Below are 20,389 nucleotides of genomic sequence, written 5' to 3' on the forward strand. Positions count from 1 at the left end.
GTCTATCTGCCCATCTATCTGTTTAATTGTCTGCGTCTGTCTGTCTGACTGTTTGTCTGTCAATTACATTTACAGGGCAACAGTTTCTCATCTCGTCCTTCTATTAAATCTATACGGCGGTAGTGATTACAAGACCCCACAGAGTTTGTGGGACGACAATATCTAATAACTTGGCCTGCAAGCAGACTCTCGACGAGCCCGAACGTAGCCGTCCCGCCCTGATCGTATCGCTCTCTGAATTCTTCAGTTTTACGCTCGTCTGCTCGCTTTTCTCCCGGAATTTTTTTTCCGTCCTCGCCGGGAGCCTGTTCGCAGACTACTTAAAACTTTATGGCGTGTATCAGACTGGATTTTATTCTCAACCTGGTGGTCTACGTTCCAAAATTTATTTCTGTCGATAGAAAAACAAACCCATCTGTGAAGTTTAACAAAAGCGTTTATCTAACAATTATGCCACGAGTGTGCGTTGGATATGAGATGATAGATAGCCAACGAGTAGCAAAGGTATTTGATGGATCATGATTGCTACCCCGCCCCCCCTACCCACCACGATGGATGGCTCCCTTGAATTGCATTATCCAATGATCCAGTTTTTATTACTTCAGTCTCTGCTGGGAGAACACAAATTTAGTGCGATAACGTCATACAGAAGCACACAACTTCCAATTATCATCTGATGGAATAGTGATGATCATATGCGGGGGAGACCGTGAAACGCTATACACGAGCGCGGAGAAAAGTGCGGAGCGCGAAGACGGGATGGTCTCGCTCGGGGTCGACTGGGGAGAGTGACAATTTAGCTTCATTTCTTTAGCTTTTGCGTTGTTTCGGCCTTATTCTCGTTTACGTTTCGTTCTGCTCAGCACAGAGGCTCCTGATCTTTTTCATACTTGCTGGTAATCAATTTTTTTCACTTTTATTACAACGGTTCATCAAGAATTTGCCAAATCATGAGCGATCACGTTTGGCTTCGCGCCGAGACGAAACCAAACGAGCAACGGAGAGCCTTGACTCCAGAGAAATGCCAGGATTTAATCGAAAAAGGTAAACCCTAAGCTTATCAGAATAACAGTATCTGTAAACGTGTTGCTGATAACGGGAGACGCGATTTAATGGTCGTTATAATAAGTGCTCGGTTAGTTAGAACAAAACACTTTCATTGTGTCCCCTACCGTGATTTTCCAGAGGTCCAGCATGTGCTCTGCCAGGTTACAGGGAAGTAAGGTTTTAAAATGTCATGATATTCCATGATAACTGTTTAAGATTTATGCAAAGTCACCGAACGTTTCTGCGATTTTGATTCCTGTGACCATCAATGGGCGTACGTACTAGCCTGCTCCAGGCTCTCCTCCCTCGTTTTTGCTCTCGCTCGTCCTGTTTCCTCCCTAACAACCGAGGGCTCCTGTAACAGGCCATGGGCGTACTTACTTCTTTTTACGTGACGTGTGATCGGTTAAAAAAATATCCGTGATGCGTGGTTTAAGAGGAAAATTCAGTGTGATGCATAATTGGTACCCCTCCCCCCCCTTTTGTCACCTTTTTTCACAGCCTTTGACTGTTCAAAGATTCAGTATGTTATCTTTTATTTGTTAAGGAAAAACTTTGAAAATTTTTTTTCTCAAACTCATTTTATTCCCAGTGGTGAGATGAAAGGGAAATATCCAAATTATACCCTTACCACACATCATATAACACAACGAGTCCCAGGCTCACTGGTGAAATGTGTCTGAATAAATTACTTACTTACTTACTTTTTACTATGGCCAAATCCCATTCCTTAACACCCTGGTATTTAGGGAGCTTTTCATTCAACCAGAAATTCTGGTTTGCATTTCTGTAAATTTCCAGTGGTGATTGGAAGAGCATTTTCTGAAATTTCCGGGAAAGAGGACTACCTTGCTAGGTATACCAAAATTTTTGGAAATTTCTTACCAGGAATTTCCATTCCATTTAAGGTGATTCCCTAGTAAAAGAACCCGCCATAGATTTCCGATGAAACTTGGTATGCTGTTGTTACAGGACAAGGAGATGTTAAGAACGTAGTAAAAAGAGGGGGTCACTGTACTTGTTTTCATACCACAATATGCTGACAAATACGGTTATTTAGGTGACTTTTAGTAATCTCCGTGCGCAACAAATAAGCGAGATTATTTTTCAATGTAGCATGTTATATCACACAGAGTTTGACTTTCTTTGATTGTTTATTCATCTACGTCCCAGAAAAAATGTCTTCAAATACCCTGCATTTTTTTATCCTTTAAAGGAAACATAATTTGGACATGCGCTGTTGGGCCCATTAAGTCTCCCTCTGTAGTATTTATTTCATTTGCCTAAAAAGTAGCCATAGATTTCTGCTAATTCTTTTCTCAGTCATTGAGGATATTGTTCTCATTGAAATTATGAAATAAAAAGTAGGGGTTACCGTGCTCGTTTAAGAGAAAAGGAGCATTTATTTCGCTATCGAGCTTAGTTTGAGGGAAATCTCTTATGTTTTGTAGGTGCACACGTTCATGTGCACGGGCTAATGATGCGAAAATCGTGCGCAGTAGGGATACGCAATGCAATACTAAGGAATCACCTTAACTACGATCTTCCTGAAATTTGCGGAATTTTTGGTTTAATGGTGCCCTTTTCAGAAATTCAACAATTTCCATTTTAATAAATTAATAAAGATGGTGAATTTTAAGCTTGGTCATGAAATGTGAAGGTGAATTAATCAACATGACACGAGCGTGAGACAAAGAAAAATTCCCTGACAGGAATCGTATATGACGTTCATATATGACAGGTGTCCTGCATACTGCTAGGATCAACGCTATCGAAGTCATCGCGAGTAGTGATAAATTAATAAAGATGGTGAATTTTAAGCTCAGTTAAATGACCTCACTCTCCATGAGTTCTTGTAGCTCAGTGGATAGAGTGCCCGCCCGGTGTTCGGGAGGTCATGGGTTTGATTCCTGTCGGGGACTCAGAATTTTTCTTTGTCCCACGCTCGTGTCATGTTGATTAATTCACCTTCACATTTCATTACCAAGCTTAAAATTCACCATCTTTATTAATTTATCACTACTCACGATGACTTTGATAGCGTTGATCCTAGCAGTATGCAGGACACCTGTCATATATGAACTCAGTTAAATGACCTCACTCTCCATGAGTTCTCGTAGCTCAGTGGATAGAGCGCCCGCCCAGTGTTCGGGAGGTCATGGGTTCGATTCCTGTCGGGGACTCAGAATTTTTCTTTGTCCCACACTCGTGTCATGTTCACCTTCACAATTTCCATTTTTCTGGAAACTTTCCTAGGTGGTTTTTGTAACATTTGTCCCTGTTTCAAAATTGCCAGAATGTTTGGTTTAATGGTGTGCTTTTCAGAAATTCAGCAATTTGGATTTTTCTGGAAACTTCCCTGGGAAATTTTTGTACCAATTGTCATTGTTTCGAAACCTACATCTACCTTACACCATTGAAGGAAGAAAGATCAAGAACGTGATAGAGTTTACTTAGCCTTCTCACAGGGGCTATCCTCCTGCTTAGTAGTAGGTGACTACATATTGAGTTTTGAACAATTAAAACCATCAAAAAACTATTTCAACTGTCTTTTCGGCCCCTTTTTGAAAGTCCCTAGACATTTCACCACCCCCTTCCCTTGGTGGGGTATGGATATTTCTAAAAGGGTCCACACATTTCATAGACTAAACTTTTGTGATTTCTTTCCTATTTAGGTTTTAAAGTTACAGTGGAATGCTCTGACCAGTCTGTCTTCAAAAATGAGGAATTTCAGTGGTTAGTGGTTTTTGTAATAATAATTAATGATTTCAGCTGTCCATGGGCGAGGGATGAAAAAAGTGTTTATTTCTTTTTACACATCACTTGTGCCAAGGTCTGAGAACATTTAAGATTTTCTTACATGCCACTGGTGAAACTACTGAGAATTCTACTTAGAGTATACTTGTATTTAAAAAAAAAAAAGTAACACCCTATAAGGGTTCTCTTCTGAAATGTCAAAATTTAACTTGCTTGATTTTGATCCTGAGGTGCTACTGTTAATTATTTAAATTAAAAATTATCCTAACATAATAAAGTTGGTACCTTGTTCTGCTGCTTTTGAGGAACTACCCATCAAATATTCTAAGGGGAAAGTCATAAGGGTTTAGCCTTCAATGCAGGCATATTTTGGCGTGCGAGTTTATTTTTATCAAGCAAGGGCCATCTGGGTTTCAAACTCAGGAGGGGCTTGGGGAAAGACAAAAAGGCATCCTAGGGTGTAGGAGTGATGCTGAAATAAGCCAACATGGCAGCAAATCTACTGGATCGTGAGCTAATACCCTTAATTCACGAGCACACTGCAAACAGAAAATGCCTGTACTGCTGGCTAATAAATGTTTTATTTATACTACCACTTACAGTATGTGCATTTTTGTTAAGTTACTTTTTCTGAACTCCTTACTGTATTTTGTAAATTCAGTAAATATTTATCAGTAAATTTGACAGACATGAGCTCTTATTTATATATCTTTAAGCATTCCAGGTATCAATATGGTCCCTGCTGGGTCTTGGGTCACTGCTCCCAAAGAGGCCTTCATTTTGGGACTAAAAGAACTTCCTCACAGTGAAGACCCAATATCTCAAAGGCACATCTTCTTTGCTCATGCATATAAGGTGAGAAAACGTTTTGCCATCTGCGCACTGCACCTTTGATGTACACTATCTCATTTTCCAACTCATACCAGTTTCTGTGCCCCGAGGCAACTAGGCAGGGCTGTCATTAAGGGCCACAACCAACTGTAATGGCTGAGTGTTCTTGATGGGCTCTTAATGGTAGGTGAAGTTGTCTGTTATTGATATAATTCATACACAAAGTAACAAGTTTGTTTTGCTGGCGTGAACACCAAGGAAACAGGTGACTCAAAACAAAATGACGGCCTTGCTAGGATTGTTGCCTCTTGCCATTGGATGAGATGCTACTCTACACAGGTTATCGCCAGCATTTCAGCTCCCAGGTCACTTTATCCAGAGTGTAGAAGTCCAATGCACCAGGGAATAGGCTAGTTATTAAACTAACCTCAAGCTGACACATATGAAAGTAGCTAAAAGGGGTAGTGAATTTGGAAAGTGGACATTTCAAGCATTGCAGTGAGGACACTTGAGCCATGAACACTTGACATTTTTGTAATTTTTTTTGTGAATATAGAAATAGGGCATTGATATGATGCAAAGGCATTTTTACAATATTATTTTCTTCTTAAGTTGTAGGAATGCTAGTCCTTTTCATTATTTTAAGATCACTCATTTTAAAGTTGCCAAATAATTCAACAAAAAATACTGTGTCCTCATGGATGACCCACTCTTTTTTGACAATTTTTTGTTCTGATAAATGTTTATGCTTCAAGTTGACTAATAACTAGATTCCATGCATATTTTGTTGTGCATCTGTATTGTTATGTAATAGATCAGAGATAACGTCAAAATGTGGTAAGACCTTTTGTTCTTACCACACTTTGAAGTCTTCTGAACAGATGCAGGGCAACAAGAAATCTACATGTATCTGTTTTATATAATTATATAGAGACAAAAAAAGTTGTTAATGATGTCATCCATATGTCTGTCTTCCAATAGATCATAAGTAGGAATCAATCAAAATGGGGTCTAATAATTGTTGACTTATTATACATGTATGAATTACTACTGTTTTAAATATGCTTCCTTTTTAATTGTTATCTTTTAATTAATAACTAATAGAATCAAACAGGCTGGGCAGATTTACTCCACCGATTCATCAAGGGAGGAGGCACCATTTATGACATTGAGTTTATGACTGATGAGACTGGTAAGGCCCCTTGATAGATTGTGTCCTGGTGTACCGGTACACAGAGGGAATAACCATTGTACTCCTTTCTTTACGAACCTTTGTTTAGCTGTTGAACATTGTTGGATCTTTTGTATCAGTTCTTGTGAACTGGTACACGAGGACAGAACCCCTTGATAGGTGCTGTCACATAACATAGAATATTAACAAAAAGAGTTCAAAATTGTCTTGTCCATCAGTCATGTGAAAGAAAGTTTGCATTGCATGTCACTGTACTTCTTGGGACACTGTTTTATTCTACACAAGTATTTTTAATAATTTCAGTCCATTCGATGGACATTGATCAATGTTTACCAGCAAAAACAGATTAAACGAAACTGCATGGTGTGAAATTAGTGGGATACTAGACTCTGAAACACTTCTAGTCAGAGTGGTTTAAAGCAAAAAAAAATTGAGATTAGACTTATTGTAAGTTTTTGCTATTACATGTAGGTGTATATCTACAGCTGTGTCCAAATTAGTATTTGATGTCATCCTCAACCTGTGTGCCTTAATTACGATTGTCATAACGTATTTGATCAAAAATGAATCTAGATTTGGACTTAAAAGCAGCTTAGAATCCCTTCAATACTAAAACTGACTGGAATAGAATGATCTTTTCAGAGTTGAAAATGTAAGTTGGCAGTCATGAAGCCCACTGCTTCTAGAACAATCATATCAACTTGTCTTAATATTATTATTTATTAGGAGTCAACGAATGTTTACTAGTCAATTTAATTGGAATTTCTAACCATTTATTTTCAGGAAGAAGAGTAGTGGCTGAATTTAGTGGAATGGCTGGACTTGGTGGAATGGGTCTGGGAATACTTGCTTGGTGCCATCAGCAACTGAGGTACAAGAAAGCAACAGTAAACTGCTTTTAGGAACTTTGAAATTTTGTAATTAAGTTCACTTTCTCAACAGTCCCAATATACCAATGGCTGCAGTGAAACCTTATGGTAATGATGCTGCATTCGTTGATCACATCAAACTACAACTCAAACAAGTTGCCAAGTTGAAAGGTAATTAGCTAGAACATGCCCGGGGGAGTGGGGGGGGGGGATGTCCCCATAAAAATGACAGGGTGTTCCATTGGAAAGTTTCATAAGAATCCCTAAAAGTTACCAGAATCTCCTTTTGAGGACATGTCTTAAATTCACTTTCACACCAAAGAGGTTTCAATCCTAAAATAATAAATCAACTGTCACTTTGTCAGCTTATTACCCTAAAAGCAGGGCTCAAAAAAAGTGCCATCGGGTTATCCAGGACAAGTAGATTTTCCTTCTGGACAAGGGATCAGGCAAGTCATCTACCAACTAAATCATTGAAAGAACAAACTAAAACTTGCCCAGGGCAAGCCAAATTTGAGGGCTACATGCTGGAATTCAAGTTTTTTTAGAGCCCTGTAAAAGGTACCACAATAAGTCCAATGATAAACTTAAACACCTTAAAGCAGCACAAATCCAGAACATTATTAAATATATTTTACCTGCCTGAAGGGTACAGCGAGTAGCCCTGTCGTTTTATCAGGGAGTCTCCCTAGGCAGCAGACCTCTCTCTTTGCATGTTGAGGGCTCACGCGATCAAGGCGAGTCTGAGATTCAACCTGAAACATTTTACACTCATCGTCTGTTTCTTGGTTTGGACTTCTGGTAAGTAGTGACTACCAGTCCAAAACACTGATAAGATATGATCAGAGTAAAACAATTTGAATGAAGCATTTTTCTCAATCATATATTTTAATATAACTTGATTTAGAAATCAGGTTATATATCAGATGTCTGTATATCGGGGAGAAAAACTGAGCATGTAAATATGGAGTACTTTCAAAATTTAGTGCATCATGAATTATCAATGAAAAGAATTGCAAACATTCTGCCCTAGATAAGTACAGTAATTCTACTGGTGTAGATATATTTATTTCTGTCAGCTGAAATGATGTAATTGTTTTCACATTTGACATGTTAGGTCTTCCCGAAGTGTTTCCTCGGATCATTGTGATTGGTGCTCTTGGTCGCTGTGGTAAAGGAGCTTTAGAGATTGCCCACAAGCTGGGTCTTCCAAAGTAAGAACCAGTGAGATTTATGTCATGAATACAGTTGGTCCCTGCTAATTCAAATTTGGTTCTTTGAATTACCTGTCATTATGATGTCAGACCACCTTGGAACACAGCTGGAAAACTACAATTTAGGCTTTTCATTGGACTTTAATCTTGTTCAGTAACGAGCATCATCCTCAAGTGTTCTCTTGGTCAATAAAAAGATACATCCTATTGTGTTGATTACATATTAGTAACCTCTTAAAGGGGCTACGTCACGTTCGCGCATGCGCGTGCAGTCACGAAAAAGTTTGAAAGTTTTAGCCTCAAACTTTCAAAGTCGTCGGCGAGGACGTATTCGTAACTTTATCGAAAAATATCTCTGTCATCCTTGCGTGGTCTATTCTTTTGATAGTGGTTATAAGTCAATTGACTGTTGTAGAGTATTTACATGTAGATTTTGGCTCGTGTTCGATGTTTTGTGAGTGAATTTCCGTGGATGTTGTGATGCAGTATGATGTCTTCTTGAGGCGGTCGGTGATCTGCAAGTGGTCGGAAGAGGATTTACACTTCAGTTTCTGAGGGAGTAACGTTTTGGTAAAAAGGCCATCGAAGGATTTTGCTAGACTGCCACTTTTATTCTTCGTCTGTATCTGCGATGATTTATGGCGAATATCGGTGTGATTCAGCGTTTGCTGGCCACCTTCTTTCCCTAGAACGACGAAGGCAAGTACCTTTCGTTTATCTTTCACGTGCAGTTTGCCACTTTGTTTGTACCGTTTATCTGGTCATTTTACATGTTTCCTATTCTTTTGCCCCTCACATAAAGGAAGTTAAGTCAGTAGAGGAAAATACAAGACGAGAGAAGATACTGAAAGATAGCTCTTCCGTAAAATGACGGCGCCATGTTGGAGGTGAGCTGATATGTACAACTGTAAACAAGTTGCCACACGCAACTTTGACTTAAATTAGAGGAGCAATAACTATGTGTAGTCATTTCATTTAATTCATTTCGCCATTTTCTTCATATATGTTTCCTTCGAAGTCAATACAACCTATTTACTTATTTTAATGTACTCTAACTGGGCATATGAACTAGATTTTTCTACAAGTGAAATTTCCCCTTTCAAAACAAAATAATTTGTCACTTACATTTAGTATGCCTCGCTATTCTGTATGTTTTACAAGTGTGTTAATTAGTGCATCATCAGGACTATTATTACTATAAACTCTTGGCTCTGTTGTTGTAAGGGTGGATGATCAGCCGTAATCATAAAGGCCCAGTCAAGTAACTGATGTTTTTTCAGTCATCCTGCCCTCCACATTTTACATTTATTATCCAAATATACAAAATTCCCTTTGTGCTCTGCATCCTTTTCAGTAATGCTCAAAATTCAATTTGGCATGACTTTGCATTTATTTTGATAGTTTTTTTTATATATTTGTTACTGTTTTGTTTGTTGCATTCAAAAATTGACTATATTATGCGGCTGAGCCAATAGAGTGTATGTATGCATGTATGGTTAGTGCACTCGTCCCTGGAGCGAGGGGTTTGGGTTCAAGCCCTGGCTGGGGACACGGTGTTGTATTCTTGGGCAAGACACTTTACTCTCACAGTGCCTCTCTCCCAGGAGTATAAATGGGTACCAGTGAATTGTTGGGGAAACCTAACAAATTGCGAGGGGGCGGGGGGGGGGGGGGGTAGGGGGGTGACCTGCGATGGCCTGGCATCCCATCCAGGGGGATTAGAAATACTCCTAGCCTCTTCATGCTACAGAAACCAGGATAAGCTCTGGCAGCTATGAGCCATCAGCTCCAAGGCTTCACTTATGCATATATGTACTGACTGTATGATTAATATGTGTTGTGTTCAATGTCTTTGTTGCAGAGAGGATACTGATGTTACAGCGAGTTCTACCAATGTTGATATTACAGGCATAGCATCTTATTGAACATATAAGGAAGTCCTGTTTACAAGATATGGCCTCTTTTAGAGCATCTCCATGGGAACAGTTGTCTTTCAATACTGTCAAATTATTTTTCTAATACAGTGTAGATGCTTAAAATCCAAATTGTCCTCAAACATATAAAGTGTTTATTTTTTACAATGTGTACCAATATTCTTTCATTTCAATGACATGATCAAACCAATTTTTACTTCTCTCCCACTCTAAAATAAATTACATCTCCACTAAAGTACATGTATATAGTCAATAAAATTTATTGATTACTATTTGGTGACTGTGCTGACCATGACTAGTTATTGAATACAGTATGTCCCAGGGTGTTTGATGAAAGCAAAGTCTTTTGGAACTACTGGATATTATGAAACATTGCTAGCAAAAATGGAAAAATTGCATAGGTCAGGTACTAAAACCAGAAACAAAATAACCAAACCAGGGCTGCAAATAATTTTTTTCTCTTGAAAGGACATATGTCCCACTAAAACACCATCTTGGCCAGACAAAACAAATTGTGGTCGGGCATCACTGAAAAAGTAAGATTTACTCACAGTAGATCTTTATTCACCCTTACTGTAAAGTAATTTACAATAAAAAAATTGTCAAGACATCATGTCCACCCACATTTGGGATTTCGTTGGACATGAGCAAATTTTGGTCGGCCAATGACTGATGACCGACTGTTATTTGCAGCCCTGCAAACAAAATGTAACAACAAGATAGCACTCAGGTTAGCTCTATAAAACCCTGGTTAGCCTGAATAACACTCAGGTTACAGTTGGCTGTTGACAGTTGTGAGGAGTTTCATTTCAGTGGTTTTGTTTTGGGTTTTGGCACTGCCATCAGTTGTAGGGAAATATTTTTAAAATTGCACAAGCCTGCCTAGAGATGTAGCTTGAAAATCTGGCTCATTAAAAATCCCAGTGTACTCTTCTAGTCTATACCTTGTTTTATTGATCTTTTTTCTGTATTGATTTTTTTTCCAGTAATAAACTTTGACCTTGTTATAAAAGGAACAAATTCATAAACTAGCTGTTGGTGAATTTTCAGCTCAGAACCATGTATTGAGCATGCATTTTATTTCGGCATAATGAACCAACACCCATCCTGAATGTGCAATGATGAAGATGAAAACAAGGTGTGGAGGTGATTTACATTAACAAAACAAATGCCTCTTCCAATATTACTATAAAATAATGCTTTCTTTGTAGGCTTTTCTTCAGGGGGAAAGAACTTGTTACTTGTATTTGTTTTGGTTTAATCAGCCCTGAATCTCAAATAAACTCCAGTGTGAGGGATATTGCCAATGGATAACTGTTACTACACAGGAAGGGCACACCTGGTTTCCTTTCCCCAGATAACCGTATCTATGGAGAACATTTTGCCAATAGTCGGCGTTCATGAAGACGTGCATGCTATTGTCATTGCAGTCTATTTCTTGTAGCATAATTTGGTACATGCCACACTTGCACCATGGTATTGCCGAGTTGCTAGAAGGAGGTGCAGGGTTAGGCATTCCATCCACACTTGTCATCTGTCCTTCTGTGGATGTACCAGGGGTGGGTTGAGAGCTTAAAACATATCTTGCAATCCAATGAGCTAAAAAAAATAGCACGTGGCCAAAAACAGAGGTGTCAAACTCAACAAATTACACGCGGATAGCAGCGGAAACCACGCAGACCTATGACCTCTAACGGCTCTACTCTGGTGAAATGTCCTCCTAAAAACAGGATTATTGCTTAGCGAAATATTCAAAGATCCCCCTATCGTACAATACAAAAGGGGCAGATCCTCAAAGATATACTAGTTCGAGCAAAACTCTCAAAGCGGCTATTACACGTGGATAGGAGTTGTGTAGGCCTGTCACCCCATTGTTATCACTGAAAAATCAAACTCTCCTAGAAACATTCTCAGCTCAAGGAAAAGACAATTCAAACTGCAAAAACTCGAAACTGCTCTATGCTTAGTGAAATGTTTGGCCTGAATGAAAAAGACGTGCTGTACACATGAACATGTGTACATATGAAGACTTGAACACAAACAGAACCAAAAATAGCCTGAAATCTAGTCGTTCCATTCGCGTGCAGCCTTCGATACCTACTTACAAACTATGTTACATCAAGGCTAAGTGCGTAAATAAGGAATCTCACCGTGTTTTCGACACGGATTTGCTGTCGAACCACACATGCACTCACTACCACATCTTGCAAGGGCAGCCACGATTTGCATTTGTTTTCTGTTTTGTGGAACAAGCGCTTGAGAACGAACAGGAGATGCGATTTTCCTAAGAGGATAACAACAGAAGAAAGAGAAAATGGACGTTGCGTTGGAGCATATTCCCATTTGCCTCTGCGATAAAATAAGTAGATCGATGAGACGAAATCCACACACGCGACAAAAAGACGTAATAATTTTAACCAAGAACGGCTAAATTCACGCAAAATTTAACAACTCCGATAAATTCAAGATGGCGGATACATTTGAATCTCAATGAGAACGGAGCCAAATTTCGCACATGCGCGGGTCGTGACGTAGCCCCTTTAAGGTGGCTGAACACAGTTTTTGGTAACTGCATTTCATTCACCTTTTTCTCTAAAACCCTTGATCCCTCGGTCTTCAAAAATGGCAGCAAGCAAGCTAACAACACAAACTTTGGTTTTTTGATGGTTAAGCTGACGTATGTGCCATTGCCATGGCAACATGAATAAATATAAACAGGCCTTTAAAATCGGTTCTGTTTATTTGTAGATAATCTAGTCATTAGATTTTCTTTATAATTTGCTTGCAACAAGCTTGTAATGATTCTCACAAGTTAACACCATTTTGCTAATAATTTAACAGAGATTTCTAATGATCCCTTGTTGAAGCTTCACTGGAATATCTAGAATTTCCTTTGTTAAACTTGAATTATTTTCAATACTCCAGTTACTTATTTCCTAATGTATTTTCATGCCAAATTTCGTGAAATTCTAATGAGTGGTTCTCAAGAAATAGGCGTATTTCTGAGAGTGCAATTTTTCATTCAATTGCAATTTTTTTGACTTACTACGCATGCACTGCATTTAACTGGGTTCTTCTGGTAACAAAGGAAAAACTAAGAATTGCTGGGTTCTTTGTATCGTTACCTTTTCTAAGATACCTTTGTAATAAAAGACCAAAGCCATCAATACACTGCATTCAATTGAAGAGAAAAATAGCACAGATAGTGCAGGAGTTGAGTAAATAAAATGATCGCTCTATTGACGGCATGTTGTTTTTTGCAATCCTTGTGTGCGCGCTGAATTGCATCAGTAAAAGCGCATGCGAAAACTGTGTTCGGCCACCTTAATTGTTATTTTCATGTTTCATGCTGACCCAGTTATTTTGAACTCCCACTATTTTGAACATGTTGGTGTTCTTAAACAATCAAATTTCTCCCCTGTGGGAAATGAGTTCTTTTCTTATTGCCAAAGTTTTCTATTGTTTGGCAATGTTGACATAATGTGGCCACCGCAAAAATGCTCCATTCACCCCTGATAATTTCTCATTAAAATTATGACGCTGATTTTCTGAACTTGAACGCTTGTAAGTTAAACAACAACATTGTGTGTTTGCTAGTTGTGACACTTGTCCTCGTCACTTTCACTGCTAGGGCTGCCATTGCCGAATGGGATTTGGATGAAACAAAGCCGGGTGGCCCTTTCAAGAAGATACTGGACTATGATATTCTTGTTAACTGCATTCTTCTAATGGAGGTACAGTAAACTCTTTTGGATGACTATCGATCTTTGTTACTTAATTATCACTTTGGTATGGAAAATTCACATGTTTAGTGTGTCACTATTGCATTAGCCCTGTGTGAGTAAATGTGTGAAAAAAATTCAGAGTTTTTTTCACAGGATGCAATCTGTAAAGAGGGCTCTTTTCACGTGGTTAATACTTAAAACCTGTCAAACCTGCAAAATTATGCAGCCTGTAATTTTCCCTTTTTGTATCACAGCCAGGTTGGAAAGCCATTTGTTGTTTGAACAAAATTTAGCCAATAACAAAATCATCTTGTGATCTTCACTTGCACTTGTGATAGATATGAGATGTAGAACCAACTTGGTGGTATGCACCTCATTGTATCATCATAATTACCATCTTATTGTAGAATAATTGTTACATTGTCAACTGTACTAGTGGTTTGATTAGGGATCCGATTTGTGCACAGAGCATTTATAAAATTTTGCAAAGTGAAGAAATCATCCTCACAGCTGTGTTCTTGTACAGTGCGTCGTTATTGTAATATTTCAGTTTATTCTATGATCAGTTGGTAAGTGCTGAAATTGCCTTCTGTTGTGCAGCTTAATAAGCCAATGTGCATGCCAATTTTAAAATGTGTGGACATGATTCTAACAACCATTCCATTCTGCCATTCTGTGCTTCTAGTATTTTTCAATTCATTTCCTTTTCATCTTTGTAGAAAATTCCACCATTTCTTATAAAGGAAATGTTGGAGACAGATGACAGGTACATACATTGCTAGTTTACAGGGTATTTACTGTTATTTTTAAAAGAATTATTACTTTCAATTGTGGGTATTAGGTACTTAAAGTAACGAGCTATTGATGCCCTTATTTGCCACATGACACAAAGAAGATTGAAAGGAAAGAAATGAAGTAAAATAGTCAACTATCAATGTGCAATCCTTGTTCCAGATAAGCAAGGGGTCTCAGGTCAAAAACCTGACAAGGTCAGCTTTTAGGCTCGATTACCAGCCGCTGTTTCGGGAAATGAGGCCGTGCTTATGGCATGGGGACCCAAGAGAGTGGCGGAAATTGAGCCTAGTCATCTGCATGACCGGAGAAATAAATAGGAAAGTTATACTAATTTGGTGGAGCAGTGGGAATTGACCCGTTGGAATTCCTTATTGATACCCTGCCTTGAAAATTTATCTGGAACACTGCTTGCTCATGACCTGAATCACCCAATATGATATTCTTACAGGCCAGGGTGTTCAAAGCGCGATTAAGCTAACCCAAGATTAGCAAGAATTTTGATTTCAGTTTTGTATTTTTCAGTGAGGTTTTTTGTGTTTATATTGTTTGTCCTTAGTTTTGAGCTCCAGTAGTCTCAAACTACACAGAACATAAGAAGTGAAAAACATTTTATACAAGAAAAGTTGTTACTCCAGTTAACTTTTAATCCTGGGCCAGCATTAACTAGCTTTTGCACAACCCAGCCATAGTCTATTTACTTTGGGCATGCTATAAACCTTTAACATAAAATCACCTTATCACTTGGTCACTGAATACCTACATGTAATTAAAAGGAATAATAATTATTCTATTGTTACTATTGTACCTGGGAATACAAAGTCGTTCCATCTTTTTTTATGCAGGGTGGGCATTACAGAAAAAGAACAGCATGGGCCAGATTAGCCTGCTACACCAGTTAATCATAATCATAATCATAACTAGCTTTACTTTTGGAGGCATTTTGTACAACATTACTAAATACATTGTTTACTTCCAGGAATTTGAGTGTGGTGGTTGATGTGAGCTGTGATCCTAATAATCCATACAATCCATTACCATTCTATGAGTCAATAACTACATTTGATCAGCCATGTGAGAGAATAAAACTCAGGTGGGTTTATATACTTACACAGAATAAATATCTGTCTGTGAAGAGTGAAAAGTGTTCATCAGCTGTATAGATTCCTAGGTATCTTTATATGTCATTCTTAGAACAACATTGAATTAGAACAAGAAGTGTGAGCATTTAACTGCACTAATTACCATACTGAATCAAATCTTATTAGTACCTTGCATCCAGTAAGTAACCCATTTCTGATAAGCACTCCCTTTGAGTGTTGTTAATGTTTAATAAACACTTGTATTCCAATGAGCATCCCCTTCCAATCCAATATGTGCCCAGTGCAAAAGTAGTGACATGCATTAAAGAAATTGCCATAGAATAGGCTGATTAGAGTGAGTGAAAGTTCAATGTAGTTTGGTTTCTCATCTGAACGTAGCCTGCATGCCAAGCATTCCCATATGAGCAAGGAGTTTCTTGTCTGTTAGTTTCTCAAAAATTGAGGTAAGAGTGAATGATTTTTTCATTCTTGTCCAAATTTTCATGCGGCCAGAATCTGCATAAAGCTCTTCACTTGTATGAGAAAGCTTGCTACACATAATCTGAATGTAAACATACTGGTTTGGAAGGACAAGGAGATGGTGTTACAAATTTGAAAGCTCTTAATGTTACCATCTCTAGTTAAGGGATCTGTTGTTCATTAAAATGCTAGCTGTAGTTCACAAAGAGCCACCTCTTCAATAAGCACCCTCCTTTGGGATACCAAAAGTACATTAGTGCCCAGCTACTTAATTGAATCATTACAATACCTGCGTCACAAGTTTTGCCCGAGTCTACAACCTGAGTTGTTGAATTATTTGCAAGTGGAAAAATCTGTGTCAGTAGTATTTTTTGAATGGCCCTTTCCTTCCCCCCCCCCCCCCAAAAAAAAAAAATAGGTAAAAATATTAAAATAAAAAAAATAAAATATGAAAAAAGAGAAAGTGAGGTGCAAGTAAAGCCACCATTTACCACCTTGTAAGGTGTGTTGAATACAACCCTGCAGATACACCAGCCTCTTAAAACCGCCAAAACACACACCATTTCAAACATCAAAACAGATGCTCAGGTTAAACTGCTGCATTACTCCAACCCACCCCTCCAAAAAACACAAGAAAGGAGACCACATATCTCTCTTAGCCATTAAAAGAACTTTGCATGTTCCATCTCTTTCATTCCTGAAAATGCTACTCCCCTCAGGATTTTGGATTTCTGTTTAATTCAGGGCAATTCTAAATCGAATTAGTAGAATTCTACTAGTATACTAATGAAAATGCTGTAATCTGATTGGCTGAGCCATTGAACACTATCAGCAGTTAGTGTGCAGTGTACCCTTGTTAACAAAATGACGGCTGCTTCTTGGCGTCTTCGACGTGTCTGTGGAGAGGTTTTAGATTAAGTTTTGAATGACTAGTAGATTTATACTAAAACAATTAGATTATTCGCTCTCGATTTCTATGCGTGATAGTTGACTCAGGCTGCGCCCTCGTCAACTTTCACGCAATAGAAATTTAGAGCTCATAATCTAATTGTTTATTATACATTTTTGGGAAATTTCTTGTACATTTGAAGTTCTCACAATTATGTACTCTTCCTTGGACCCTGTTTATTCTGTGTTTTATTTCTTAGCTGCAGTAAGCCTCTTGACGTGGTAGCCATAGATCATTTGCCTTCTGTTTTACCACGTGAAAGTAGTGAGAGATTTGCCAGCAAGATGACACCTTATTTAATGAAATTAGTAGAGGTAAGAAGAACATGTTACACTGGGGTTGTTAAAATGAGTTTCTTTGGCAGCTAAGTGATAACAGCTTCTTCTCAGGCTTTAATGGGTTACTTTTGTTCAGGGGTTATAAATTGTCTTGCTATCTCAAGCTTGGTTTGTTACGAACAGGGTGTTCCTTAATATTAAAAAACCTTCCATAAATTGTTAAATAGACGATTTGACTGAGGCCTTGAGCTGCTGGGAGGCGCAGTGGCCTCATGGTTAGTGCGCTCGTCTCCGGATCGAGCGGTCCGGGTTCGAGCCCTGGCCGGGGACATTGTGTTGTGTTCTTGGGCAAGACACTTTACTCTCACAGTGCCTCTCTCCACCCAGGTGTATAAATGGGTACCGGTGAACTTAATGCTGGGGGTAATCCTGGGATGGACTAGCATCCCATCCAGGGGGGAGTAGAAATACTCCTAGTCGCCTCATGCTACAGAAACCGGGATAAGCTCCGGCCTGATGGGCCACTTGGCTCGTATGCAGACTTTACCTTACCTTTGTTCAGGGGTTATAAATTGTCTTGCTATCTCAAGCTTGGTTTGTTACAAACAGGGTGTTCCTTAATATTAAAAAACCTTCCTTAAATTGTTAAATAGACGATTTGACTGAGGCCTTGAGCTGCTGTCATTCTTTTAATTCCAAGCTTTCGCCAAACTACGGCATAGAATATGTAGTCAAATTGTCTATTTAATCACCCAACATGCTAATGAAGGACAACTTCAAACAATTATTAATTGTGCTTTCAGGATCCTGTTTGGATCAGAACCAAGAAGATGTTTGATCAAAAAGCAGCAGAAGCTAAAGAGTTTTTGAACGCAGGCTTACATCATTAAATTAATATATTGCATGAAATGCAAACATGGTAAAGCATGTGACAAGAGATGTACTTTAATGAAACTGAGGAGAACTGATGTTCAGAAAAAAATACAAACATTCATAATTTAAGTTTATTAACTATAGTTTATATTTTAGAATTCGTAGAAGAGATTTGCTTAATAATTTCACTATAAAACACTGCGATAAAATGGTAGAACATTGTAACAAAGTGTAACAAAAAGAGCAAAAAAATTAACAACACTTTTATATCATTGTTTCCTTTGCATTCGTGTCCCGTAGGAATTTTAGTTTGTTTTTAACTTTGTACCATTTTTATTCACTCAGTTGACTTGATACTTACGTTGAGCAAACGGCAAAACGTCGTCATTAATTTTTGAACCAAAACGGTTTTCAGTTTTTCCATTTTTATCGCAGTGTTTTATTGTGAAATTTTAAATTTTCATAACTGGTAATATATACTGCCGAAAGCTTATTTAACTTCTCCCTTTCTTGTCGGACTACATAGTGTGTGGACATTGATATCTGATCACCAGACCCCAGTTGTTCGAAGACTGGATAACGCTCTCCACAGGATAAATCACTATCCAGCGGATAAGTGTTAACAAGACAAACCACGCTATCCGCTGGACAGTGATTTATCCGGTGGAAAGCGTTATCCTCCTTTCGAACAACCGCGGCCAGTTAGTTATACCGATGAGTTAACCTCACATCTGGAGTGGGAATGGATAGCATATCTCATATCTGAGAATTGACCAAGTCCATAATATTAATTGTCTTAAAAGAAGTTGGGAAGTCAGTGCTACCAGTTTGAGACAAGATCAGCGATATCTTAACAAAAACAACAACAACAACAACAACAACACTCGAGGTATTATAAGACCTTCTAAATAAATGGAAGCTTAAACATCACATTTAACTGACTATGGTAAATTTCAAACTTTCTAAGTTTGATACTTAACAGTTTGAAATTTGCTGTTTGTCAGTGAAAAACTCTATCTACCTACCTGACCTTAAAAGACAGTTTTGTTTTATCGCCTGCTCCAACCTCCTCAAAATTATTTTAAAATTTATACTGAAGTCTTTGCCAACAAAGAAGTCCAGCAGAACATAAGAAAAATTCGATTGCAAAAGGCCTTGGTCTCTGCTCTTAAGTCTTAACTTAAAGAAACACGTAACTTTACAGCACAAACATGACCTAAGAAATCAGGTTGAAGTATTTGTACGGTAATTTAGGAATCAGGGACTATTTTGCATGTCGAAAAAGTATCTGATCCTAGCGTAAGTGTACACACATTTTGCACATCATAGATTTCCTTCTCCGGTGACAAAACTCAAGCAGTTGACGTTCATGTTTCTGCGATTGGAAATCTTGTAAATCAAATGTTTCAATCTAATGAACTACATCAAGGATTAAAGCTTGAAAACTTGGGTTTCGCACGGAACCGTCCTGTAATGTGCAAAATGTGTGCACAGTTGACCAATTTTGATATATTAAATTTCTAACTTAGTTCCGAGGCTTCGGGGGTCTGAATCAAAGGAATAAGATCGAAAAAAAAAAAAGAAACAGTTTCTTTTGTTTAAATCTCCTAAACCTCACCACATGTTAGAATTAAATTTTATCGAAAACTGGACTATGGAGAAACTAACAAAATACTGAGACACGTCACCTGGCTGGCTACCTTTCCATTGTTATGTAATTAATTGATTTTATGCATTGCTGGTCTGCATTGCGCAGTATTTAATGATTGGAGGAATAGGAAATTCACATATGAATTTTATTTGAATAAGAAATATAAAATATAAATTCTTACTCAGTCGCAACGTAAATACAAGCTTATGATTTGATTTATGAAATGATTTGGCGGTACATTTTTCTCACGGTTAATTTAATTTAAATTAAATGCTTCATTACGTAGTACACTTATGAAAGTGAACTTGAATTAAATTTGTAGGTAGGTACATTTAAAATTTTAGCAACTAATTCTTTAATATTGTCCTAGAACTTGGCGAACAACTATTAGCAAGTCCTAGTAGTGTCATAAGTGGTGTTCTTCTGTGTGTGGCTAGTTGGCAGAGTTGCCATATTACTTGATTGCTTCTGCAAGAAGCCTTATGTTGTATTGCATATTTAGTATGGTAGTGACTAAATGAATAAAAAGTCTTTCACTGACTCTGAATATTTTAACCAGTTATTATGATCACTAAACAAACTGGAGAGCTTTTGAGAAATGAACAAGAATCATCCAATGCTTTCTATACAGAAGGGTTTATCAGTTCTTCTACATTACTTAAAGAGTCTTGCATCTTGTTGAGAAAACAGACTGTTATTCACATTTCTCAAACTT

General features: G+C 38.0%; 1 protein-coding gene across 1 annotated transcript; it reads left to right on the forward strand.

The window, feature by feature from the left end:
- Positions 1–662: 662 nt before the first annotated feature.
- On the forward strand, positions 663–20,221 carry LOC145464949 (uncharacterized). Its single transcript, XM_081448762.1, has 12 exons — positions 663–1,044; positions 3,723–3,783; positions 4,521–4,659; positions 5,740–5,827; positions 6,611–6,698; positions 6,770–6,867; positions 7,814–7,910; positions 13,476–13,578; positions 14,289–14,335; positions 15,341–15,454; positions 17,072–17,186; positions 17,954–20,221. The coding sequence occupies exons 1-12, from the start codon at positions 951–953 to the stop codon at positions 18,038–18,040; spliced, it is 1,131 nt and encodes a 376-aa protein (XP_081304888.1). The 5' UTR covers positions 663–950; the 3' UTR covers positions 18,041–20,221.
- The last annotated feature ends 168 nt before the right edge of the window (positions 20,222–20,389 follow it).

The sequence above is a fragment of the Orbicella franksi genome, chromosome 13 (assembly GCF_964199315.1).
Source record: "Orbicella franksi chromosome 13, jaOrbFran1.1, whole genome shotgun sequence".
Lineage (NCBI taxonomy): Eukaryota > Metazoa > Cnidaria > Anthozoa > Scleractinia > Merulinidae > Orbicella > Orbicella franksi.